Source organism: Callorhinus ursinus, unplaced genomic scaffold, assembly GCF_003265705.2.
Source record: "Callorhinus ursinus isolate GAN/ISIS: 27379988/994484 unplaced genomic scaffold, GSC_fseal_2.0 scaffold1, whole genome shotgun sequence".
NCBI classification, from domain to species: domain Eukaryota; kingdom Metazoa; phylum Chordata; class Mammalia; order Carnivora; family Otariidae; genus Callorhinus; species Callorhinus ursinus.
The window spans coordinates 57,764,945-57,788,456 of NW_027397063.1; the positions used below are offsets into that span (position 1 = coordinate 57,764,945).

At 35.2% G+C, this 23,512-nt stretch overlaps 1 protein-coding gene and 1 pseudogene across 1 annotated transcript in view; one reads left to right on the top strand and one right to left on the bottom strand.

Annotated features, from left to right (window-relative positions):
• Positions 1-23,512, top strand: part of EAF2 (ELL associated factor 2) — a 40,822-nt gene that overhangs the window by 12,398 nt on the left and 4,912 nt on the right. Inside the window, exons 3-5 of the mRNA XM_025868888.2 lie at positions 3,031-3,167; positions 5,729-5,874; positions 14,614-14,874. Coding sequence (XP_025724673.1) covers positions 3,031-3,167; positions 5,729-5,874; positions 14,614-14,874 — 544 coding nt within the window. The remainder of the gene's footprint in view (positions 1-3,030; positions 3,168-5,728; positions 5,875-14,613; positions 14,875-23,512) is intronic.
• Positions 13,031-14,008, bottom strand: LOC112823467 (ribonuclease inhibitor pseudogene; annotated as a pseudogene).

Consider the following 23,512-nt stretch of genomic DNA (forward strand, 5'->3'; position numbering starts at 1 on the left):
TTTACAAATCTCTCTTCCTTACAAATAATTCTCTATAGTTGACTATTAGAAAATTTCAAAATGTTAAATTTTGAAGGGAAAAGACTTAATTAACTATTATGATTTGTCATTGGTGCTGTCCAAGTTTGGCATTCTTTAGTGCTGTCTCTATCTTGAGGAGTACTTTTGTGGGACTTAATGAAATAGTCCACTGGAAACTTCCAACTACTACTAACTTACTATTACACAGGAAATGCATCTCTAATGGTTGCTTATGACTTTTGCCCCCAAACACTGGACTTGTGAAAATTCTATATGTCAGATGTACTACTATGCCACTAAACCACCCTCTTGGGCAACATCCCTTCCAGGATGAACCTGGTTTGATTTTGTCCACTGAGTATTTAGCTCAAATAAGAGAATAGCCCACCACATACTTGGGACCTCAGCTTATTTTAGGACTGGTTCTATTTTAGCATCCTATTACGGTTATATTTTTTAATGAATTATATCTTTTATCATATATATCTTTTAATCCCTTTTTTTAAGCTTAAATACTATCTTGTCTAACATTAATATTGCCACCTTTGCTTTCTTTTGATTTGCATGTTCATAGAATCTCAGTGTCTGTTTCTTTTATTTAGCTGACAGTTTAAGTATATCTTTTGTTAACAGAATATTGTTGAGTTTTTTTTTTATTAATTTATTTTTTAAAGAGAGAGAGAGAGAGAGCACACGAGCAGGGGTCGGGACAGAAGGAGAGGAAAAGAGAGAATCCCGAGCTGACTCCACACTGAGCATGGAGCCTGATGTGGGGCTCAGTCTCACAATCCTGAGATCATGAACCTGAGATCATGACCTGAGCCAAAACCAAGAGTCGGGTGCTCAACCAACTGAGCCACCCAGGTGCCCCTATTCTGTTTTATTTTTAAACCCGTTCAACACTTTCTGTTTTTATTAAGAGAATTCTATCCACATTTAGTTCAAAGCCGATGTACTTGATTTTTGTATCTATCATCTTTAGTATGTTTGTTATTTTAATTTTTCTCTCATTTGTATTTTATTAGTTTCATTAAGCATCTCTTCTTTCCTTTCTTTTTTCCCCCCTCCTATTTGGGAGTACAATTGTGCTTTTCCCTTCCATTACTGATTAATTTTCTTTCCTGGTATTCATAATCAGGCATGATCAGATTGCCCTGTCAGTAGATGGGGGACAAAACTGGAAGGAGAGTAGGTCAGAGGATAATAGGAACCTAGGTGAGATGATGATTGGGTTCTGAAGTTGGGTAATAGCAGTAAATATGGAGATGATTGGATGTATTCAGTAGTTTTTGTTTATTTGTTTTGAGGATTGAATGAGTTTAATGTTGTACATACAGAACACTCGGAACAGTGTCTAGAGCTCTATAGATGTTCACATATGTTTATATAAGACAGTTTTTTAAAAGGTAATTCCAGGGGTACCTGGGTGGCTCAGTTGGTTGAGCATCAGACTCTTGATTTCAGCTCAGGTCATGATCTCAGGGTCCTGAGATCCAGTCCCATGCTGGGTTCCATGGTAGGCATGGAGCTTGCTTAGGATTCTCTCTTCCTCTCCCTCTGCCCCTCCCCCTGCTCGCACGTGCTGTCACATGCTCTCAATAAATAAATAAATAAATGGTCATTCTTCTATTTAGAGGCCTCCAAATGCTTCTCATGACTCGCAGAAAAAATCTCAAATCCTTCCCACGGCCAGCAAGACCCTTCAGGATATAACCCTCATCCATCTGCCCAAGCTCATCTCCCTTTCCCACACCCCTTCCCTCTCACTTCATCTGTCTAGCCTCAGATCCTTTGTATTTGCTGTTCCTTTTTCCTGGAGCCCTCTACCCCCAGGTCTATGGTGGCTGAGTCCTCCTTATCTTTCAGGCTGCCTCTAATTTAAATTTCATTTGCTCACAATAGTTATTTAGTCATATGCTTAGGAGTTTCCAGGTACTTTAATACTTTAATACCCCTTTTTTGGGGTATGGAATAAGGGAGTAGGCAGTAATTAAAGTTTAAAATAGAAATGGTGCTCAATTTAATAAGGAAAAAAACTTTATTTTTTAAAAACTTTTTCAAAGTGTGGAAGGCAGGTGTATGAAAACCTTATTTAACTTGTTACTTAGAATCAAAATGTTCATATTGCTCATATTCAATATCCATTTAGTATCTGTGAAGGGTTTGGTACTTTAGGTGCTAGGAACAAGAAAAGAAATTATGATCCAGTCCTGTATTCTTTAGGAACTCAAAGTACAATAATGTATCATAATTTTAAGACCTATTTTAAGTAGGAATACAAATATCTTTAAGAAGAATATTGCACAAATCTCTTATCAACTGTAATTTGAGTCCTTGGATTGCTATTTAGGGGTATCTTACTCATTTCTTCCTCTATTCCTTATATTTGCTGTAAACTGATAGTTATATCTGAAGGTTTGATAAGAGTTAGATTCTGTGTGTGTGTGTGTGTGTGTGTGTGTGTGTGTGTGTGTGTGTTTAGGCAAGAATACTTTATAGGTGATGCTGCTTACTTTCTTTTATATCACATCATGAAGGATTTGTCTGGTTGTCCCACTTTTAATGATGCTAAAATTAATTAGTGAGGTTTAGTGTAATAGGTGATCTGAATAGGGAAGCACCTCTTTAAGAAAATACCAGTTTAAAAAACTAAACTTCTGAAGGAAGAAGAAGATGCGTAGGAAATATGATTCAGGGCTTCTGTTCCCTTATCTGTAAAATGTGTTGGCTGTATTAAAATTGAATACAAATTGCCTGTTGTAGACCAGTGAAACAAATTTTAGAGCAAGTACTTCCTCTATTCCCCTTCCTCAATGATAGCAGGTTTGAGGCCTCAGCTTTGCTTCATCTCTGTCTTTTTTATTACGAATCCCTGTTGTCTGAGTAATAAACTTAAGAAGTTAGGTGACTTGAAGTATAACATAGATTGAGAAACAGAAGATCTCAAAGGCCCTCCCAACTGAATTTCTGTGATAAATTTCAAGTAATGATAATTAACTTTTTAAACAGGGTTCAACTCCACCAGTAAGTGTTTTCAGAGGTTCAAAGAAACCTTACTTAAAGGAATGCATTTTAATTATTAACCATGACACTGGAGAATGCCGACTAGAAAAACTCAGCAGCAACATCACTGTAAAAAAAACAAGGTATGTGGTTAATGAAATAAATTGCTTTATCAACAAATAAATTGCTAAGGAAATGTCAGTGAAAGAAATTATTGGATTAAGTCACATTATTATACAAGGATTATTTCTGTCTGGTACAAAAATGTTTTAATCTTTTTCCAAGTTTAAATTTGGTAGAGATCCTTAGCCAAAAGCTTTTATCACTTCGTCCTATGATACATAAAAGCTTTTTATTTCTGAATGTTTTCTGTATGTGTAGGTATACTTTTTATTCTATTGTAGATGCTTTCATAGAATTGGACTGTAAAGAGTCATTATACACTCTCCAAAACAATTTCATCTTCATTAGTGAAAATTTATTGAGCACCTAGAATATGTAAGACACTAGAAAAAGGAAAGTTTCTTATACAAATACTAAACCTCAAAATGTCTGCATTTTAATCGGATTAACAGATCATTCCATTTAAAAAGTCAGTAAGAGTATAGCCATCTTAAATTTTTGTTTGCAAATAGGTGGGGCATTATCATGTAATGTAAGGGACCTACACTAAAAGCCATAAAAATAGCATAGACAAAAATTGTTCTAGGACTGGGACGCCTGGGTGGCTCAGTCGTTAAGCATCTGCCTTCGGCTCAGGTCATGATCCCAAGGTCCTGGGATCGAGCCCCGCATCCGGCTCCCTGCTCAGTGGGAAGCCTGCTTCTCCCTCTCCCACTCCCCTTGCTTGTGTTCCTGCTCTCGCTATCTCTCTCTATGTCAAATAAATAAATAAAATCTTTTTTAAAAATTGTTCTAGGACTTAAAGGAAGGGAGAAGTTATTATTGATTGAAGCATTTTGGGAGTCCTTATTGATGCCTTGAGAGGTTAAAAATTCAAAAGGAGGGCGCCTGGGTGGCTCAGTTTGTTAGGCGACTGCCTTCGGCTCAGGTCAGATCCTGGAGTCCCCGGATCGAGTCCTACATCCGGCTCCCTGCTCAGCAGGGAGTCTGCTTCTCCCTCTGACCCTCTTCCCTCTCGTGCTCTCTATCTCTCATTCTCTCTCTCAAATAAATGAATAACATCTTTAAAAAAAAATTCAAAGGGATACATGCACCCTGATGTTTATAGAAGCGTTATAAACAAATAGCAAAATACGGAAACAGCCCAAACATTCACCAACTGATGAATGGATAAAGAAGACATGGTATATGTATATCTATAATGGAACATTATTCAGCCATAAAAAAGAATGAAATCTTGCCGTTTGCAACGACATGGATGGAGCTAGAGAGTGTTATGCTAAGTGAAATAAGTCAGTCAGAGAGAGACAAATAACATATGATTTCACTCATGTGGAATTTAAGAAACAAAACAATCATAGGGGGAAAAAAAGAGAGATGCAAACCAAGAAGCATACTCTTAACTATAAAGAACAAACTGATGGTTACCAGACAGGAGGCGGTTGGAGGGGTGGGTTAAGTGGGTGGTGGGGATTAAGGAGGGCACTTGTGATGGGTACTAGGTATTGTATATAAGTGGTAAATCACTAAATTCTATACCTGAAGCTAATATTACACTGTATATTAAGTAACTAGAATTTAAATAAAAACTTTTTTAAAAAAGGAAAAACGATTTGGGGCTTTTTCCCCCAAACATACTTTATGATAAGAATTACCATGGGTGCTTGTTAAATATGAGTTCCCAAATCCAGCTTCAGATCAGAGAAGGACCCTGGGAAGCTCTATTTTTATCATCCCCTCCCTGCCCCAGTAATTTTTATTAGTAGGAAAGTTTGGAAAATAATTGATCAGAGAGAACATGAAGTTGTAGGCAAAGTTTGAAGGCAGGAATTTATCTGACTTATTTGGAGCCAGTGAGTAAGACCTGTTTGAATAGAGCAGAGATTTGTTTCTGTGCCCATGTATAAGTAGATTGACATGCTTACATTTTTTTGAAACCACCAAACAAGTTAATCCATCAAACAAGTTGAGTAAAATGAAACAATGTGGGAAACAGAAAAATGCATAAACTATGATTTTTGGAAGTGGTAATGAAGAGAACAGTGAGGTTCTAAACACTCTGTGAAGGTAGAACTGACGGGATTTGGTAACTGGAAATGGAAGATACAGAAGTCAAGCATAACTGTATTATATACTCTTAAAAGTATTCGAAAGAAAGTATATGAATCTCCTTTAGTAACATGTCTTAAAGTTAGAAATGAAAACTGTGAAAGTGATTTGATTTTAACAGAAATGAATTTAGGGGATATGTTGTATTTGTTATACACTTATGTATAATTTCCATTTATTTTAGTGATTTGTGTATGACTCATCTCTTCAGTTTTGAGCAGTAGTCTTGTTTTTATCCACATTTGTATCCCCCATTGGATCTGTGTGTATGTCATGCGTATAAGTAGGGCTCAATAAGTACTTGTTAAATAAACATTTGTTAAATAATGAACTAAGTTAATGTTTTAATTTTTGAATATCATTTTAAGGATCCCTAGGGAAAAGAATAAGGTGTCCATTTTACTAACTTTGTAAGTTGCAGTTGTTAAATTTCTATCATCCCTGTTTCAACCTTTGATATTCTTAATTGCAGAGTTGAAGGAAGTAGTAAAATTCAGTATCATTTAGAGCAACAGCAGCAACACCTGCGGACTTCATCTAGGACTCCCAATCTTGTGAAACATTCTCCATCTGAAGACAAAATGTGCCCAGCATCTCCAATGGATGATATTGAAAGAGGTAAAATCTAAGTATGCATAATGCCCCTTATAAGAAATTATTAAGAAATGTTAGGTGAAATTCTTCATTTTAATTAACAAGGGGGACTAGCTTTGAACTGTCATTCAGAGCATAATATTTTTTTGTAATTGTGGGTTTTTCCGGGGGGAAGAGTGTGGTTTATGATTTAGGGTATTTTGTCAGTAAGACTGTATCTATAGAACAGAATTTATATCTTTTATTTATTATTCAGGGGAAAAAAGTGGCTATTTGGATGTTTGTGGTGGAGTTTTCTTCTTTTTGAAAGCTGTGATGATTGTTTGATTTTTGACAGCTGTTATGATTTAAGTTGAATTCCTCACAGCATCTGTCGAAGTTCTTTGTGTATAGCCAGATTGTCGATATCTAAGATGTCACCAAACCAACAGTGAAGTGAGGAGATGTAATAAGATGTAGTAAGTTCTTCTGAATTGCTGCTCACTTCCTAGCAGGAAGGTGTTTCTAGGGAGGTATAGTCCTTTTGAAAGTAAGGAAACTTAAATCTCCATTTTTTTTTTTTTTTTTTTTTTTTTTTTGCTTCAGGCTGGTAGTAGTAAAACTCTGGTCACCTCATCACAAAGTATATTTGCTTCTGCACTCTTCCTTCATAATTTGCATGTAGCTCTCCAATTCTCCTTGCTCCCTTCTAGGCCCACTATAGTATTACTTCCCCATCATATTAGTGAGCAAAGAATATGTAATCTTAAAACTTTTGTTTCAAGGGATCTTGAATTTTATTTTATTTTATTTTTGTTTTATTTTATTTTATTATAGCCACTTCCAAAATGAATTTGAATTATGATTATACATGTATATAACAAAATACTGTAATAGAAAATCAAGATATTGAAGAGGAAGAGGATTTGCTAATTATTTAAAATTATTTAAATATTTACTAATTATTAAAACATTAAATTTAGATCTGAGCTTCCTAGCCACTAAGACAAAAATGAAGACCTAAGTAGCATATTTTGTATTATCCAAGGGACAGGTTCCAAAGGATCAGACTCTTCCCTGCTATTAAATCTAAAAGGAATTAATCATGTGGAACCTGTTCTAGGGAGTATTAAACTGTATATGTATAGTATCTTCAACAATAATTTTACAGTACAAGAAGAAATCCCTCCTTGTTTTTTAGCAGAGACCTTAATAAAAGCATTGTATTGAAGCATTGTATTGTAGAGGATAAGTTACCATGATCCAAACATAAGATCCAATATGTATAAGAATTTACCTTGAGATGTTTGTATCTGCATGCTAAGCCAGGGTGACTACCTGCTAAAATAAAAAGATTAAAAATTTTTTGTTCAACTACTTGATATTTGTATTCATATTCTAGAAAAACATTGACCTGAAAGTCAGTAGACTTGGCTCTGCCCCTGAAAAGCTGGTAATTTTTGTCCATTTTGGACCTAGGTTCCCTCATTTGTAAAATTATGAAATTGATCTAGATGGTAGCTGGAGACCTCACATAGCCATACATTTTTTGTATCTTAAAAACTTTTTGGAAATACCAAACCAAAGAGGACATCAACATTATTGCTCTTTTTACCTACTGGAAGAAGTAACTGTTTCATAAAATGCACAGACATCAATGCAAGGCTACAGGAAACATGAAAAGTCAAGAAAACATGACACCATCAAAGGAATACAATAATTTTTCAATAATGGACCCCAAAGAAACAGAAATCTATCGATTGCTAGACAAATAATTCAAAATAATTGTTTTAAGGAAGCTCAGAGAGCCACAAGAGGAGACAACTCAATAAAATCAGGAAAACAATACACAAAACTAGAATTTCAGTACAGAGAAATAATAAAAAAAGAACCAAACAAATTCTGGAGCTGAATACCATGAATACCAAAGAATACCATGAATGAAATTTAGAAATGTAGTAGAGACCACCAACAGCTGACTTTATCAAGCAAAAGAAAGAACCTGTGAACTCAAAGATAGGTCCTTTTTTTTTTCAATAAAGGAAATTTTTAAAAAAATTTTTATTATGTTATGTTAGTTACCATATAGTACTTCATTAGTTTTTGATGTAGTGTTCCATGATTCATTGTTTGCGTGTAACACCCAGTGCTCATAGGTCACTTGAAATTAACTAGTCAGTGGAGAAAAAGAGGAATGAAAAGTAGTGAAGAGAGCCAATGTGAATTAGGGGATATCATCAAGCAAAACCGTGTATGAACTATAGGAATCCGAGAAGGATCCGAGAGAGAAAACATATTTAAAGAAATAATGGCTGAAAACTTCCCAAACTGGAACATCTGAGTATGAACATTCAGACATATGAAACTCAAAAGACTCCAAGCAATATCAACCCAAAGAAAGTCACAAGAATAAAAGGCACAGCATAGGGAATATAGACAATGGTATTATAATAGCATTGCATGGTGACAAATGGCGGCTATACTTGTGGTAAACATAGCATAGTTTATAGAGTTGTTGAATAACTATGTTGTATACCTGAAACTAACATCATGTGTCAACTATACTTCATTAAAAAATTTTTGTTAAGTCTTCACCAAGACTAATTATAATAAAACTGCCAAAAATTAAGGACAAAGAAAGAATTTTGAAAATAGCAAAAGAAACTCCTCACATATAAGGGAACCCCCATGTGGCTATCAGTGGATTTCTCAGCAGAAACCTTGCAGGCCAAGAGAGCGGGATAATATTGTAAAAATGCTAAAATCAACAACAAAAAACTGCCAACCAAGAATACTTTAACTGGCAAAACTGTCCTTCAGAAATGAAGGAGATACAAAGACTTTCCCAGATTAACCAAAGCTGAGGGAGTTCATTGACACCAGATGTGCCTTACAAGTAATGTTAAAGGGAGTTCTTCAAGCTGAAATGAATGGATGCTAATTAATAACATAAAAACAAATGAAAGTATAAAACTCACTGGGAAACTTAAGTACATAGTCAAATTTAGAATAATAATGTAAGAATAGTGTGTAAATTACTTAACTCTAGTATAAAATGTAAAAGACAAGAGTATTAAAAATAACAACAGCAATAATAATTTGTTAATGGATACACAATTTTAAAAGATGTAAATTGTGACATCAAAAACCCTGTAGGAAGGGGAATAAAAGGATGAAATTTTTCTATTTGGTAGAAGTTATTGTTCACTTAAAATAGACTGTTATAATTCTAAGAAATTTTAAATAGCCTCATTGTAACCACAAAGCAAAAACCTCTAATAGACCCCCAAAAGAAAGAGGAAAGAAATCAAAGCATACCAGTATGAAAATTGATTACATCACAAAGGAAGACAGAAAAAGGTACAATCTACAAAACAACCAGAAACAATTAACAAGGTAGCAATAGTATTTACCTATCAATGATTACTTTAAATGGAAAGGAATTAAATTCTCCAATCAAAAGACATAGTGTGGCTGAATGGATAAAAAAAAACATCAGCTAGGTGCTACCTACAAGAGACTCGCTTTGGCTCTAAGGACACATGTAGGCTGAAAGTGGAGGGATAGAAAAAGATACTCCATTCAAATGGAAACCAAAAGAGAGCAGAAGTAGCTATACTTATTATATCAGACAAAACAGACTAAGTCAAAAACTGTCACAAAGAGACAAAGAACGTCATTAGATAATGATAAAGGGATCATTTCACCAGGAGGATTTAACAGTTGTAAATGTATACGCATCCAATATTGGGAGCACCCTGATATATTACATATTTAAAGATCTGGGGAGAAATAGACATAGCAATGCAAAAATAGTAGGGGACTTCAATACCCCACTTTCAACAACAGATAAATCATCAAGACAGAAAATCAATAAGAAAATATTGGATTTGAACTAGACTTTAGGCCAAATAGACCTAAAAGATTTGTATAAAACATGCTATCCAACAGCAGCAGAATACATGTTCCTCTCAAGCATATGCTGAACATTCTCCATGATACATCATACATTAGGTCACAAAGCAAGTCTTAACAAGTTTAAGGAGATTGAAATCATATTAAATATCTTTTCCAACCACAGTGGTGTGAAACTACTATCAACAATGGGAGGAAATGGGGAAATTCACAAATTTGTGGATTTCATGCACCTGAACAACCAATGGGTCAAAGAAGAAATCAGAAAGGAAATTTTAAAAATCTTGAAATAAATAAAAAGGAAGGGCAATATACCAAAATAATGGGATGCAGCAAAAGCTGATCAAGAAGAAGTTTATAGGAATAAATGCCTACATTAAGAAAAAAGAAAGATCTCAAATAACCTAACTTCATAACTTCAAGGAACTAGAAAAAGAAGAACATGCTAAGCCCAAAGTCAGCAGAAGGAAGGAAATAATAAAGATTATTCAGAATAGAAATAAGAGAAATAGACCAGACAAACAATAGAAAAGATGAATGAAACTGAGTTCGTTTTTTAAAAAGATTAAGTAGACCAACTTTTAACTAGACTAATGAAGAAAAAAGAAATGAATCATTATAACTGATACTACAGAAATACACTCATAAGAGACTGAAAAATTATATGCCAACAAATTGTATAACCTAGAAGAAATGCATAAATTCCTAGAAAGAGACAACCTACCAAGACTGAATCATCTGAATCATGAGGAAAGAGAAAATCTGAATAGGCCAATAATAAGTAAGGAGATTGAATCAGTAATCAAAAATCTTCTAGCAAAGAAAAACCCAGGACCATATAGATGGCTTCACTGGTGAATTCTACCAAATGTTTAAAGAAGAATTAATGCCAGTTCTTCTCAAACTGGTCCAACAAATTGAAGAGGAGGGAATACTTTCAAATTAATTTTACAAAGCCAGTATTACTCTGATATAAAAGCCAGAGAAGGACACAAAAAATTACCAATATCCCAGATGAACATAGATGCAAAAGTCCTCAACAAAATATAGCAAACCAAATTCAACAGTACATTAAATGGATTATATACCATCATCAAATGGGATTTATGCTGGGAATGCAAGGATATTTCAACATATACAAACCAATAGATGTGATATATCATGTTAGCAGAATGAAGGATGAAAATCATATGATCATCTCAGTAGATGCAGAAAAAGCATTTGACAGAATTCAACACTTTCACATTAAAAATTCTCAATGAATTAGATATAGGAGAAATATAGATCTACATAATAAACGCCATATATGATAAGCCCACAGCTATCATACTCAACAGTGAAAAGCTGAAAGTTTTCTTCTAAGATCAGGGAAAAGACAAGACATTCTCTTTACTTCTATTCTGCATAGTACTAAAAGTCTAGCCAGAGCAATTAGGCAAGAAAAAGAAAGAAATGCATCTAAATTGGAAAGAGGAAATAAATTTGTTTCTACAGATGACATGAGCTTATGCCTAAAAAACCCTAAAAAAACTCCACCAAAAAACTGTTAGAACTAATAAATGAATTCAGTAAAGTTGCAGGATACAAAATCAATATACAAAAACCAGTTGCATTTCTATATACTAAAAACTATCGGAAAGAAAAATAAGTGAAATAAGCTACACAGAGAAAGATAAATATTATATGATCTCACTTATATGTGGAAGCAATCTAAAAAAGTTAAACCCCTAGAAACCATGTAGGAGGGTGGTTTATAACTTTGAGTTATAAGATGAATAAGTTCTGGGGATCTAATATATACTATGTTATCTAAATTTTTAAAAAAGTTTTTATTTAAATTTCAGTTAGTTTACAGTATAATATTAGTTTCAGATGTACAATTTAGTGATTCAGCACTCACATACAACACCTGGTAGTCATCACAACATGTGCATTCCTTAATCCCCATCATCTATTTACCCCATCCCACCTCCCACCTCCCATCCAGCAACCCTCAGTTTGTTCTGTACAGTTAAGAGTATGTTTCTTGGTTTGCCTCTCTTTTTTTTCCCCCATGTTCATTTGTTTTGTTTCTTAAATTCCACATGAGTGAAATCATATGGTATTTGTCTTTCTCTGACTGACTTATTTCACTTAGCCTAATACTCTCTAGTTCCATCCCTGTTGTTGCAAATGACAAGATTTCATTCTTTTTTATGGCTGAGTAATAGTCCATATTCCATAAATATATATATTTATCACATCTTCTTTATCCATTCATCAGTCCATGGACATTTGGGCTATTCCCGTAACATGTGTCTGTTAGCCATCTGTATGTCTTCTTTGGAAAAATGTCTCTTCATGTCTCCTGCCCATTATTTAATTGAATTATTTATTTTTAGGGGGTGTCAAGTTTGATAAGTTCTTTATATATTTTGGATACTAACCCTTTATCAGATATGTCATTTGCCAGTATCTTCTCCCATTCTGAAGGTTGCCGTTTAGTTTTGTTGCTTTCTTCACTGTGCAGAAGCTTATTTTAATAAAGTCCTAATTTTTGCTTTTGTTTCCCTTGCCTCAGGAGATATATCTAGTAAGAAGTTGCTAAGGCCTATGTCAAAGAAGTTACTGCCTGTGTTCTCTCAGATTTTAATGGTTTCATGTCTCACATTTAGGTCTTTAATCCATTTAATATTTATTTTCGTGTATGGTGTAAGAAAGTGGTCCAATTTCATTCTTTGCAGGTTGCTGTCCAGTTTCCCCAACACTATTTGTTGAAGAGACTCTTTTTCCCACTGGATATTCTTTCCTGTCTTGTCAAAGTTATGGGTTCATTTCTGGGTTTTCTATTCTGTTCTATTGATCTACGAGTCTATTTTTGTGCCAGTAGTATGGTATCTAAATTTTCTAAGAGAGCAGATCTTATGTGTTCCCATCACACACACACACACGGGATAAAATATGTTAATTAACTTGATTATGATTATTATTATGATAATCATTTCACAAGGTATATCAAAGCATTAAGTTGTATATTTTGGTTTTTTTTCCTCTTCCCCCCAAAAAGTGCTTTAATAATTATAAACTGTCTAAAGTTTTCTCACAGAAGTCAGTTGATTTGAGTGTTTCTCTTCAGTCAAAGCTAGGACACCAGAGTGAGAGCCCTGCGGGGTCCCAGTAGGGCCTGTTAGGAGAGTAGGTTTCAGAAGCTGGGGCTAGAGGCTATTCAGGAGATGAACCTCAGGCTCAGCTTGTGCCCTCTGCAGACCTGCAAGCGATCCTGCTCCTTCATCCAGTAGATGTCGTGCTATTCCAGAGCATGTAGTTCTTGCCTGAAGTGCTGCTTGTGCAGGCTGTGGTTGGCCAGCAGGAGCAAGGCCAGGCTGCCACAGCACTGTCCATCATGTCGCATTCCCCCATCCAGGGCACTCACAGTGTGGTGCCGGGCTGGTCCAGACCCTGGCAGAGTTCCTGGACTCCAGAATCCCCCAGCTTTTTGTTGCTCATCTGCAATATCCACAAGATACTGTTTTGGGTCAAGGTCATGCCGAAGTGGTGGCAGCAGATAGCCGTAAGCTGCAGGACTTTATGCGTGGGTACTGCAGCTGGCAGCCAGTTTCCTGCAGGCTCTCACATGCAGCCAAGCACCCTTGTCCCCCAGCACATTGCCCACTAGGCTCCACTCTTCAGGCTCTCCTTGACCCTAAGGATGTGGCACAGATCTCTGCAGCCCCTGGTGGTGATGTCACAGTCCCAGAGCCACAGATCCCTGAGTCAGAAGCTGGGGTGTAGCATTCTGGGGCACAGCTTGGCAATGCCCATGTAACCCAGCTTGTCATCCAGGTCCAATGCCTGCAGTGAGGCCTTGGAGGTCACGATACCACACAGGTCCTTACCATTGGCTGACGCGAGGCCACAGTTTTCCAGCTTGAGCATCTTCAACTGGCAGGCAGAGTCCACCAGGCCCTGAGCACTCAGATGCCAGCCTCGCAGATGTCATCGTTGCTCACCATGAGCTCCTTGGAATGCTGCTTGGCCTTTGAACACCACAGCTAGGGGCTCACAACTGGCAGCTATCAGGTTGTAGTACTCTAGCTGACCTCACAGAGGTCCAGCCTGACCACCTCGAACTGCTGGATCAGAGGTGGGAGCTCTCTCCACCCAGCATCACCCAACTGCTCACACTGAATGTCCAGATTCTTGGTTCAAGGGGAAGTGTTTTCTCAGGCCAAGCTGCTTCTTACACTGGGGCTGGGAGCCTGTCGTACACTTTAAATATATACATCTATAGGGGAGGGGGGGAAGGGGATGGGTTAGCCTGGTGATGGGTATTAAAAAGGGCACGTACTGAATGGAGCACTGGGTGTTATGTGAAAACAATGAATCATAGAACACTACATCAAAAACTAATGATGTAATGTATGGTGATTAACATAACATAATAAAATTTAAAAAATGTAAAATAAATATATACAGTTTTGTCAATTATAGGTCAGAAAAGCTGGGAGAAAAAAAGAAATTCATCTGTATGTACTGTGTTGCCTTATATGTATTGGGAGAGTAAGAGGAATTGGAGAATGGTTTCTGCCCAATAGATTTTAATTTTTACAGTTTTAATTTTTCACATTATTTTATTTGAATTATACACATATTTAAGTATAATGGTATAATAAATGTAGCATTTAGATTAGGCATTGCCTATGTCTTTTAATGGTAGAGGAGCTTTTTAAATAAAATGCTTAAAATGCTCTAAATGCATGTTTAATCTCATTTATTCCTCATCAACAGTTTCTTAGAAGCTAACACATTCAAATTTTAATTTATTTATTTAATATTTATATGTAATATTATTTATTTAACCTATGTATTATTTTTCTGTTTTATTTTTAGAACTGAAGGCAGAAGCTAGTCTAATGGACCAGATGAGTAGTTGTGATAGTTCATCGGATTCCAAAAGTTCATCATCTTCAAGTAGTGAGGATAGTTCCAGTGACTCAGACGATGAAGAGTGCAGATCCTCTCCTTCTGATGCAGGGAATTATATCTCAAGACATCCTGCCATGTCTGCCATGCCACATTGCAAGATTCCTGATATGGATGCTGGCCAGAATAGATCTCATGACAAGAGTAGCCTTCTGATGAATACTTTAAGTAAGTATATATATAAATATGAGTAATTGGAAAAGTAAGAATTCACAGTGGAGCCATAGTGATTATGATCTAAAATTTGGATAAAGAGAAAAAACTCTTATTTTATTCCTTTGATACTATGATTAACCATTACCTTTTTGTTGAATCATTCCTTTTCTTTTGACTCTGTGACATAATGTCTTATTGGTTTTTCTCCTGTCTCTCTAGATACATTTCTCTTTCTCCTTTGACAGTTTAGAACCTTCTACTTAGTCATTAGAGCTGGAGTTCTCAAGCCTTAATTCTAGGTCCTTTTTTCTTTTTACTCCACATTCTTTCTCTAGATAATTTCTTCCATATTTCTGTTGTAATTAGTACTTATGTATAGATAACTTGTAAATTTGCTTCTCTGACCCAGACCTATGAGCTCTGGAAACAAGTAGGTCCAACACCGTCTTTCAGTAGGGGCATCCCAAATTTACTTTGTCCAAAACCAACTTATAATTATTGGCTCACAGTGTTTCCTCTTAGTGAAAGGCAGGATTCATCTAATGATACAATTCAGAAGCCTAATTGTATGCAAGAATTTACTTCCTCTCCCTTTTTATAGTGTAGTCAATCCTTCATCGAGTCCTGTTTATTTTACCTCCTTAATATTTCTCAAATTCATCTACTTCTCTTCATCTCTACTACTATCACTCTAGTTCCACTTGCTGTTATTTCTTGCTTTTAACTCTGCAGTGACTTTCTAACTGGTTCATCCCTTACCTAGTCAAACCATTTTTGCTTCATTATTTACATTGCAGCCATTTTGATCTTTTCATAATTAAAATATAATTTGTCACCCCTCCTGCTTTAAACTTTTCAATAGCTAGTACATTTGACCCTTAAGCAACATAGGTTTGAACTGTGCAGGTCCACTTATACGTGGATATTTTTTTCAATAGACTTTTTTTTTGGTACTATCAATGTATTTTCTTTCCTTATGATTTTCTTAATGTTATTAAGAATATGTATATGTAATACATGTAACATAGAAATTATGTGTTAATCGACTGTTTCTACTATCAGTAAGGCCTCTGGTCAACAGTAGGTTATTAGTAGTTAAGTATTTGTGGGGCCAAAAGTTATATACAAATTTTTCACCATAGAGGGTCAGCTCGGCTAACCCCCCACCCCCACATTATTCAAGGGTTATTTGTAATTTCTTTTATGATAGAGACAAAACATCTGGCTATAATGGTCTTGTTCCTTCTGTTCTAGCAACATTTACCTAATTTTTGCCACTGTACTCAAATACATTCACCCACCTCAGGACCCTTATACACTACTATTCATTCAGGCAGAAACACTTCCTTCCTTTCAGAATGTAGTTAGTTTTTTCTCCTTTAGATTACAATTCAAGGCATACTTTATCAAGGACACCTTCATGACAAGGTCAAATCCCCTTTGTAGAACTTCAGAGCAATATCTCATTTATATCAAATGTCATAATTATAAAATTATATCTTTTGTGTGATTTGTTTTCTTCTAAACATAAGCTCCAGGAGGACACCAATTATGTTTATTTCTTGCTTATCATTGAATACTAGCATCTAACACAGTACCTGATACATAGTAGATGCTCAGTAAATACTTTGTAATGAAAGCCTACAGGTTGATACTCTCAGGGGGAGAATGGGACTTTCTGTTTACTTAAAGCTAATCTCACTGTGTTAATTAATAATAATAAGGAAAGCAGCTAGGAAGGATTGACTCCAGCTCTAGCCAAATAACAGAACTAAAGAAGGAAGGAGCCAAGTCTGGATGGCAGAAAAAGTGAAACTATGAATTAAACAGGGACCAGGAAAGGTCTTTTGAACTTCAGTTATTAATGTTGTTAGTGCTTCCTACCTCAAGAGGTAAAAATGGAGCGTCTGATTTCTTGAATGGCCAAATAATGACAAAAGTTTCAATTCACCAGGAGGATAAAGAATTACAAATTTGTATGCCCATAATAATATATCTTCACCATTTATGTGCATATATATTTAAAAAATGTAGTTGTATGTGTATGTGAGTGTGTATATATATATATAATAAAAATAGATGAAGGAGATATTGACAAGTCTTCATCATAATGGAAGATTTAATGCATCTGTAATCAAGCAGACAAAATTTAGTAAGGGTATAAAATCCTTGAACAACATAATTAACATGCCTATTCTAATAGTAAATAAGAATTCTACAGTTCACATGTGAAGTGGACATTCTTTTAAGGCATATATAAAACATTTTAGAAATTATTTCCTACTGAGACAAAGGAAATAACATTATTTCAATTCACATTTTATTGATCATATTATAGGACTATAATACAAAGAAAACATAAACAACAAAAATTATTTTAAAATGAATGCTTGGAAACTTCAAAGCACATGCCTAATAACTTACATGTTAAAAGGAAACTATAAGGAAATTATAAAATATTTACAATTAAACAATATCAAAAATAATATATCTTAGTAATTTGAGGATACAGCCAAAATGATACTTACAGGGAAATTTATAGACTCAAAATGTTCTTTAAAAAAAAAATTGAAAATAAATGAGTGAAAGATTCATCTTGAAGAAAAAACAATACAATTTTAAGCTTAAAGAAAGCAGAAAAAGAAATATAGGTTAGAATCAAAACTATAGGTAACAAAGAAATATTAGAGAATAAACAAAACTAAAAGCAATTTATTTGAAAACAAAAAGATCAGTTGGGGCACCTGGGTAGCTCAGTTGGTTAAGTGTCTGCCTTCAGCTCAGGTCATGATCTCAGGGTGCTGGGATCGAGCTCCGGGTGGGGCTCCCTGCTCAGTGGGGAGTCCGCTTCTCCCTCTGACCTTACCCCCACTCCCACTGGTGCTCGCTCACTCTTGTGCATTCTCTCTCTCTCAAATAAATAAATAAAATCTGTAAAAAAAAAAAAAAAAAAAGACCAACCTCTAACAAGAGCTGATGAAGAAAAAGAGAAAAGACACAAAAAATATTAGGAATGAAAAAGTGGATAAAATTATAGCTATAGTATGTTTTATTTTTTAAATTATACGAATTTTACAAACATTTCATCCCAGTAAATTTGGGGTAGAAATGGATGATTTTTCTAGAAAAAGTGTTATCAAATATGATTCAAAGAGAAATGGAAAGCCTAAAGAAACCAGCAAGTTAATGTCTCTTCTTCCTCCTCCCTAGATGCTAGAAAACTGAAGATTGTTTTACAGATGAATTTTAACAAATATTCAAGGAACAAATAATTCTTACCTTCTACAAACTGTTTCAGAGAATAGAAAAGCAGGGAAAGCAACCCAGTTCTTTTATAATTTTAGGATAATCTCAATATCAAAACCAATCAGGAACAAGACAAAAAGCAATGTAGAATAATTTTATTTAAGAACCTAGTTACAGGGGTGCCCGGGTGGCTCAGTCAGTTAAGTGTTTACCTTTGGCTCAGGTCGTGATCTCGAGGTCCTGGGATTGAGCTCCACGTCAGGCTCCCTGCTCAGTGCAGAGTCTGCTTCTCCCTCTCCATCTGCCCTTCCCTCTCCCCTACTTATGTGCTCTTTCTCTCTCTCTCTCAAATGAATTAATAAAATCTTTAAAAAAAAGAACATAGTTACAAAATTACTAAGGAAGATATTAGAAAATTGAATAACCCATGCACTTAAAACAAGCAAGCTAAGTCATGACCAAATAAGGGTCATCACAGAAATGTAAGAAATGTTGAATATCTGAAATGGTAGCAATATAATTCACCACATTAAGAGATTATAGGAATAAAGTCACATGATCAGTTTTAGCAAATTTGATTTTGACAAAATTTAGTATTAATTAATTTTAAAACTTTTACCAGAGGTCCAATATAAGGAAATTTCTTTAACTTCGTAAAAGTTAATTACAAAAAACAAAACTATTGCTGACATGGTAATTTAGACTGTACAAGCATTCTCATTCAAATTAGGAAGAAGACAAGGAAGACTGATATCATGATTTCTATTCAACATTGTACTGAATGTTCTAGCAAATGCAATAAAACAAGTAAAAGAAATGAGATAGAAGAATTGAAAACAAGAAAGAAAATGTAGTTGTCTACATAAAAAATTCAGGAGCATCAACAAACTATAGAAATAATAAAATAATTGTGGATGCAAAAATTATATGCAAAAGTCAGTAGTGATTTGTTATACTAGTAGTAACCATTTGGGAATTCTCTAAAAAAAATAGTGTATTTCTTTTTCTGATATATTTTATCCAAATCAAAGTTTCCTAATAAGAGGAAATAAACCCTCTTACTGTTACTACAATGATCTCGTTTCTCAACCTGTTTTTTTTTTCGTTTCTCAACCTTATCAGACCCAATACCATTTTTTATAACAGATATTTTAAAGTCTCCTTTAACTATCTTGAGATGAATTTCATAACTTAATATCACCTAGGTACATACATCTTTGAAAATAATGTAATATTAAGACAAAATTAAACTAACTTATAGTAAAGTAATACACATTCTACTTTGTAAAATGTTCAAGCATGGCTATACTAGAAGATGACAAAGTAGCCATATGTCTGCATGTACTTTTAAATAATAAATTTATTTATTTATTAAAAGATTGTTTTATTTGCATGTAGTTGACACACAATGTTACATTTCAACATAGTGATTCCACAAGTTTATGGAATATACAGTGCTCACCTCAAGTTTAGCTACCATCTGTCACTATGCAATTATAATATCAATGACTATATTCCTTATGGTATGCCTTTTATTCCTGTGACTTATTCATTCCATAATTGGAAGCCTGTGTCTCCCACTCACCTGCACCCATTCTGCCTGTCCTTATTTCTCCTCCCTTCTGGCAACCCTCAGTTCTCTGGAGTTAAGGTCTGATTCTGCTTTTTGTTCATTTTTTTTTAGATTCCACATATAAGTGAAATTTTATGGTATTTGTCTTTCTAAGTCTTCTTCCACTTAGCATAATAACTTCTAGGTCCATCCATGTCATCACAAATGTAATGATCTCATCCTTTTTATGGCTGCATAATATTCCATTGTGGATATATAACACATATTCTTTATCCTTTTGAGTCTTAGGTTGCTTCCATTATCTGGGCTATTGTAAATAATGCTGCAATAAACATAGGGGTGCATATATCTTTTTGAAATAGCGTTTACATTTTCTTTGGGTAAATACCCAGTGGTGGAATTATTGGATCATATAGTATTTCTCTTCTTAATTTTTTTGAGGAACCTCCATATTGTTTTCCAGTGGATGCACCAATTTACATTCCCACCAACAGGGTATGAGGGTTACTTTTTCTCCTCATCCCCACCAACATTTATTATTTATTGTCTTTTTGATTTTAGCCATTTTGACAGGTGTAAGGGGATATCTCATTTTGGTTTTGATTTGCATTTCCCTGATAATGATCGATTTTGAGCATCTTTTCATGGGTCTGTTGGCTGTCTGTATGACTTATTTGGAAAAATGTCTGTTTGGATCTTCTACCCATTTTTTTTTCTTTCAAGAATTTATTTAAATTCAAGTCAGTTCACATATAGTATAATATTAGCTTCAGGGGTAGAATTTAGTTATCCATCAGTTGCATATAACACCCAGTGCTCATTACATCAAGTGCCCTACTTAATGCCCATCACCCAATTACCCCACCTCCCCTCCAGCAAACTTCAGTTTGTTCCCTATATATGAGTCTCTTATGGTTTGCCTCCCTCTCTGTCTTTATCTTACTTTATTTTTCCCTTTCTTCCCCATGTTCATCTGTTTTGTTTCTTAAATTCAACATATGAGTGTAATCATATGGTATTTGTCTTTCTCTGACTGACTTATTTTGCTTAGCATAATACACTAGCTCCATCCAACTCATTGCAAATGGCAAGATTTCATTTCTTTTGGTGGCTAATATTCCATTGTGTATGTATACCACATCTTCTTTATCCACTCATCAGCTGATGGACATTGGGGCTCTTTCCATGTTTTGGCTATTGTGGATAGTTCTGTTATACACATTGGGGTGCATGTGCCCCTTTGAATCTGTATTTTTGTATCCTTTGGATAAATACCTAGTAGTGCAACTGCTGGGTTGTAGGGTAGTTCTATTATTAACTTTTTGAGGAACCTCCATACTGTTTTCCAGAGTGGCTGCATCAGTTTGCATTCCCACAATCAATATAAGAGGGTTCTCCTTTCTCCACATCCTCACCAACATCTGTTGTTTCCTGGCTTGTTAACTTTAGCCATTCTGGCTGGTGTGAGGTGGTATCTCATTGTGGTTTTGATTTGTATTTCCCTGATGATCAGTGTTGAGCATTTTTTCATCTGTCTTTTAGCGATTCTTATGTCTTCTTTGGAGAAATGTCTGTTCATGTCTTCTGCCCATTTCTTAACTGGATTTTTTTTTTATTTTTGGGGTGTTGAGTTTTATAAGTTCTTTATAGATTTTGGATATGAGCCCTTTATCCAATATGTCGTTTGCAAATATCATCTCCTATTCCATAGGCTGCCTTTTAGTTTTGTTGATTGTTTCCTTTGCTGTGCAGAAGCTTTTTATCTTGATGAGTCCCAGTAGTTCATTTTTGCTTTTGTTTCCCTTGCGTCGGGATATGTGTCTAGTAAGAAGTTGCTGCAGCCAAGGTCAAAGAGGTTGCTGCCCATGTTCTTCTCTAGGATTTTGATGGATTCCTGTCTCACATTTAGGTCTTTAATTCCTTTAGAATTTATTTTTGTGTATGGTGTAAGAAAGTGGCCCAGTTTCATTCTTCTGCATGTGGCTGTCCAATTTTCCCAACACTCCTTGAAGAGAATATCTTTTTTCCATTGGATAGTCTTTCCTGCTTTGTCAAAATTAGTTGACCATATAGTTGTGGGTCCATTTCTGGGTTCTCTGCTCTGTTCCATTGATCTATATGTCTGTTTTTGTGCCAGTACCATACTGTTTTGATGATTACAGCTTTGTAATACAGCTTCAAGTCCAGAATTGTGATGTCTCCCACTTTGCTCTTCTTTTTCTTCCTTTTTTTTTAATTTAAATTTGTTAGTTAACATATACTGCAATATTAGTTTCAGGAGTAGAATTCAGTGATTCATCACTTACATACAACACTCAGTGCTCATCACAAGTGCCCTCTTAAATTCCCATCACCTATCTAGCCCATCCTCCACCCACCTCCCTCTATCAACCCTGTTTGTTCTGTCAAGAGTCACTTACGGCTTGTTTAAAGACAAATACCATATGATCTCACTCAAATGTGGAATTTAAGAAAGAAAACAGATAAACATATGGGAAGGGGGAAAGGGAAAAAAGGAGAGAGGGAAACAAGCTCTTCTTTTTCAACATTACTTTAGCTATTCAGGGTCTTTTCTGGTTCCATGAAAATTTTAGAATTGTCTGTTCTATCTCTGTGAAAAATGTTATTGTTATTTTGATAGGGATTGCATTGAATGTGAAGATTGCCTTGGGAAGTATAGACATTTTAACAATATTTGTTCCAATCCATGAGTGTGGAATGTTTTTCCATTTCTTTGTGTCTTCCTCAATTTCTTTCATAGGTGTTCTGTAGTTTTCAGAGTGCAGATCTTTTACCTCTTTGGTTAGATTTATTCCTAGATATCTTACGGTTTTTGGTGCAATTGCAAATGGGATTATTTCCTTGATTTCTCTTTCTACTGCTTCATTATTGGTGTATAGAAATGCAGCAGACTTCTGTGTGTTGCTTTTATATCCTGCAACTTTGCTGAATTCCTATACCAGTTCTAGCAATTTTTTGGTGGAATCTTTTGGGTTTTCTACATAGAGTATCATGTCGTTTGTGAAGAGTGAAAGTTTGACTTCTTCCTTGCTAATTCAGATGCCTTTTATTTCTTTTTGTTGTCTGACTGATGAGGCCAGGACTTCTAGGACTATGTTGAACAACAGTGGTGAGAGTGGCCATCCCTGTCTTTTTCCTGACCTTAAGGGAAACGCTCTCAGTTTTTCCCCATTGAGCATGATAATAGCCATGGGTCTTTCATATATGGCCTTTATGATGTTGAGGTATGTTCCTTCTATCCCTACTTTCTTCAGGGTTTTTTTTTTTTTAAGATTTTATTTATTTATTTATTTGTCAGAAAGAGAGCACAAGCAGGGGGAGAGGCAGGCAGAAGGAGAAGCTCCTTGCTCCTCAGCAAGGAGCCTAATGCAGAACTTAATCCCAGGACCCTGGGATCATGACCTGAGCCGAAGGCAGATGCCTAACCAACTGAGCCACGCAGGCATCCCTTCTTCAGGGTTTTTATCAAGAGAAGATGATGTATTTTGTCAAATGCTTTTTCTGCATCTATTGAGAGGATCATATGGTTCTTATTCTTTCTTTTATTAATGTGGTGTATCATGATGATTGATTTGCAGATATTGAACCACCTCTGCATCCCAGGAATAAATCCCACTTGGTCATGGTGAATAGTTCTTTTAATGTGCTGTTGGATTTGATTAGCTAGTAACATGTTGAGAATTTTTGCATCCGTGTTTATCAGGGATATTGGTCTGTAATTCTCCTTTGTAGTGGGGTCTTTTTCTGGTTTTGGAATCAAGGTAATGCTGGCCTCATAGAATGAGTTTGGAAGTTTTCCTTCCATTTCTG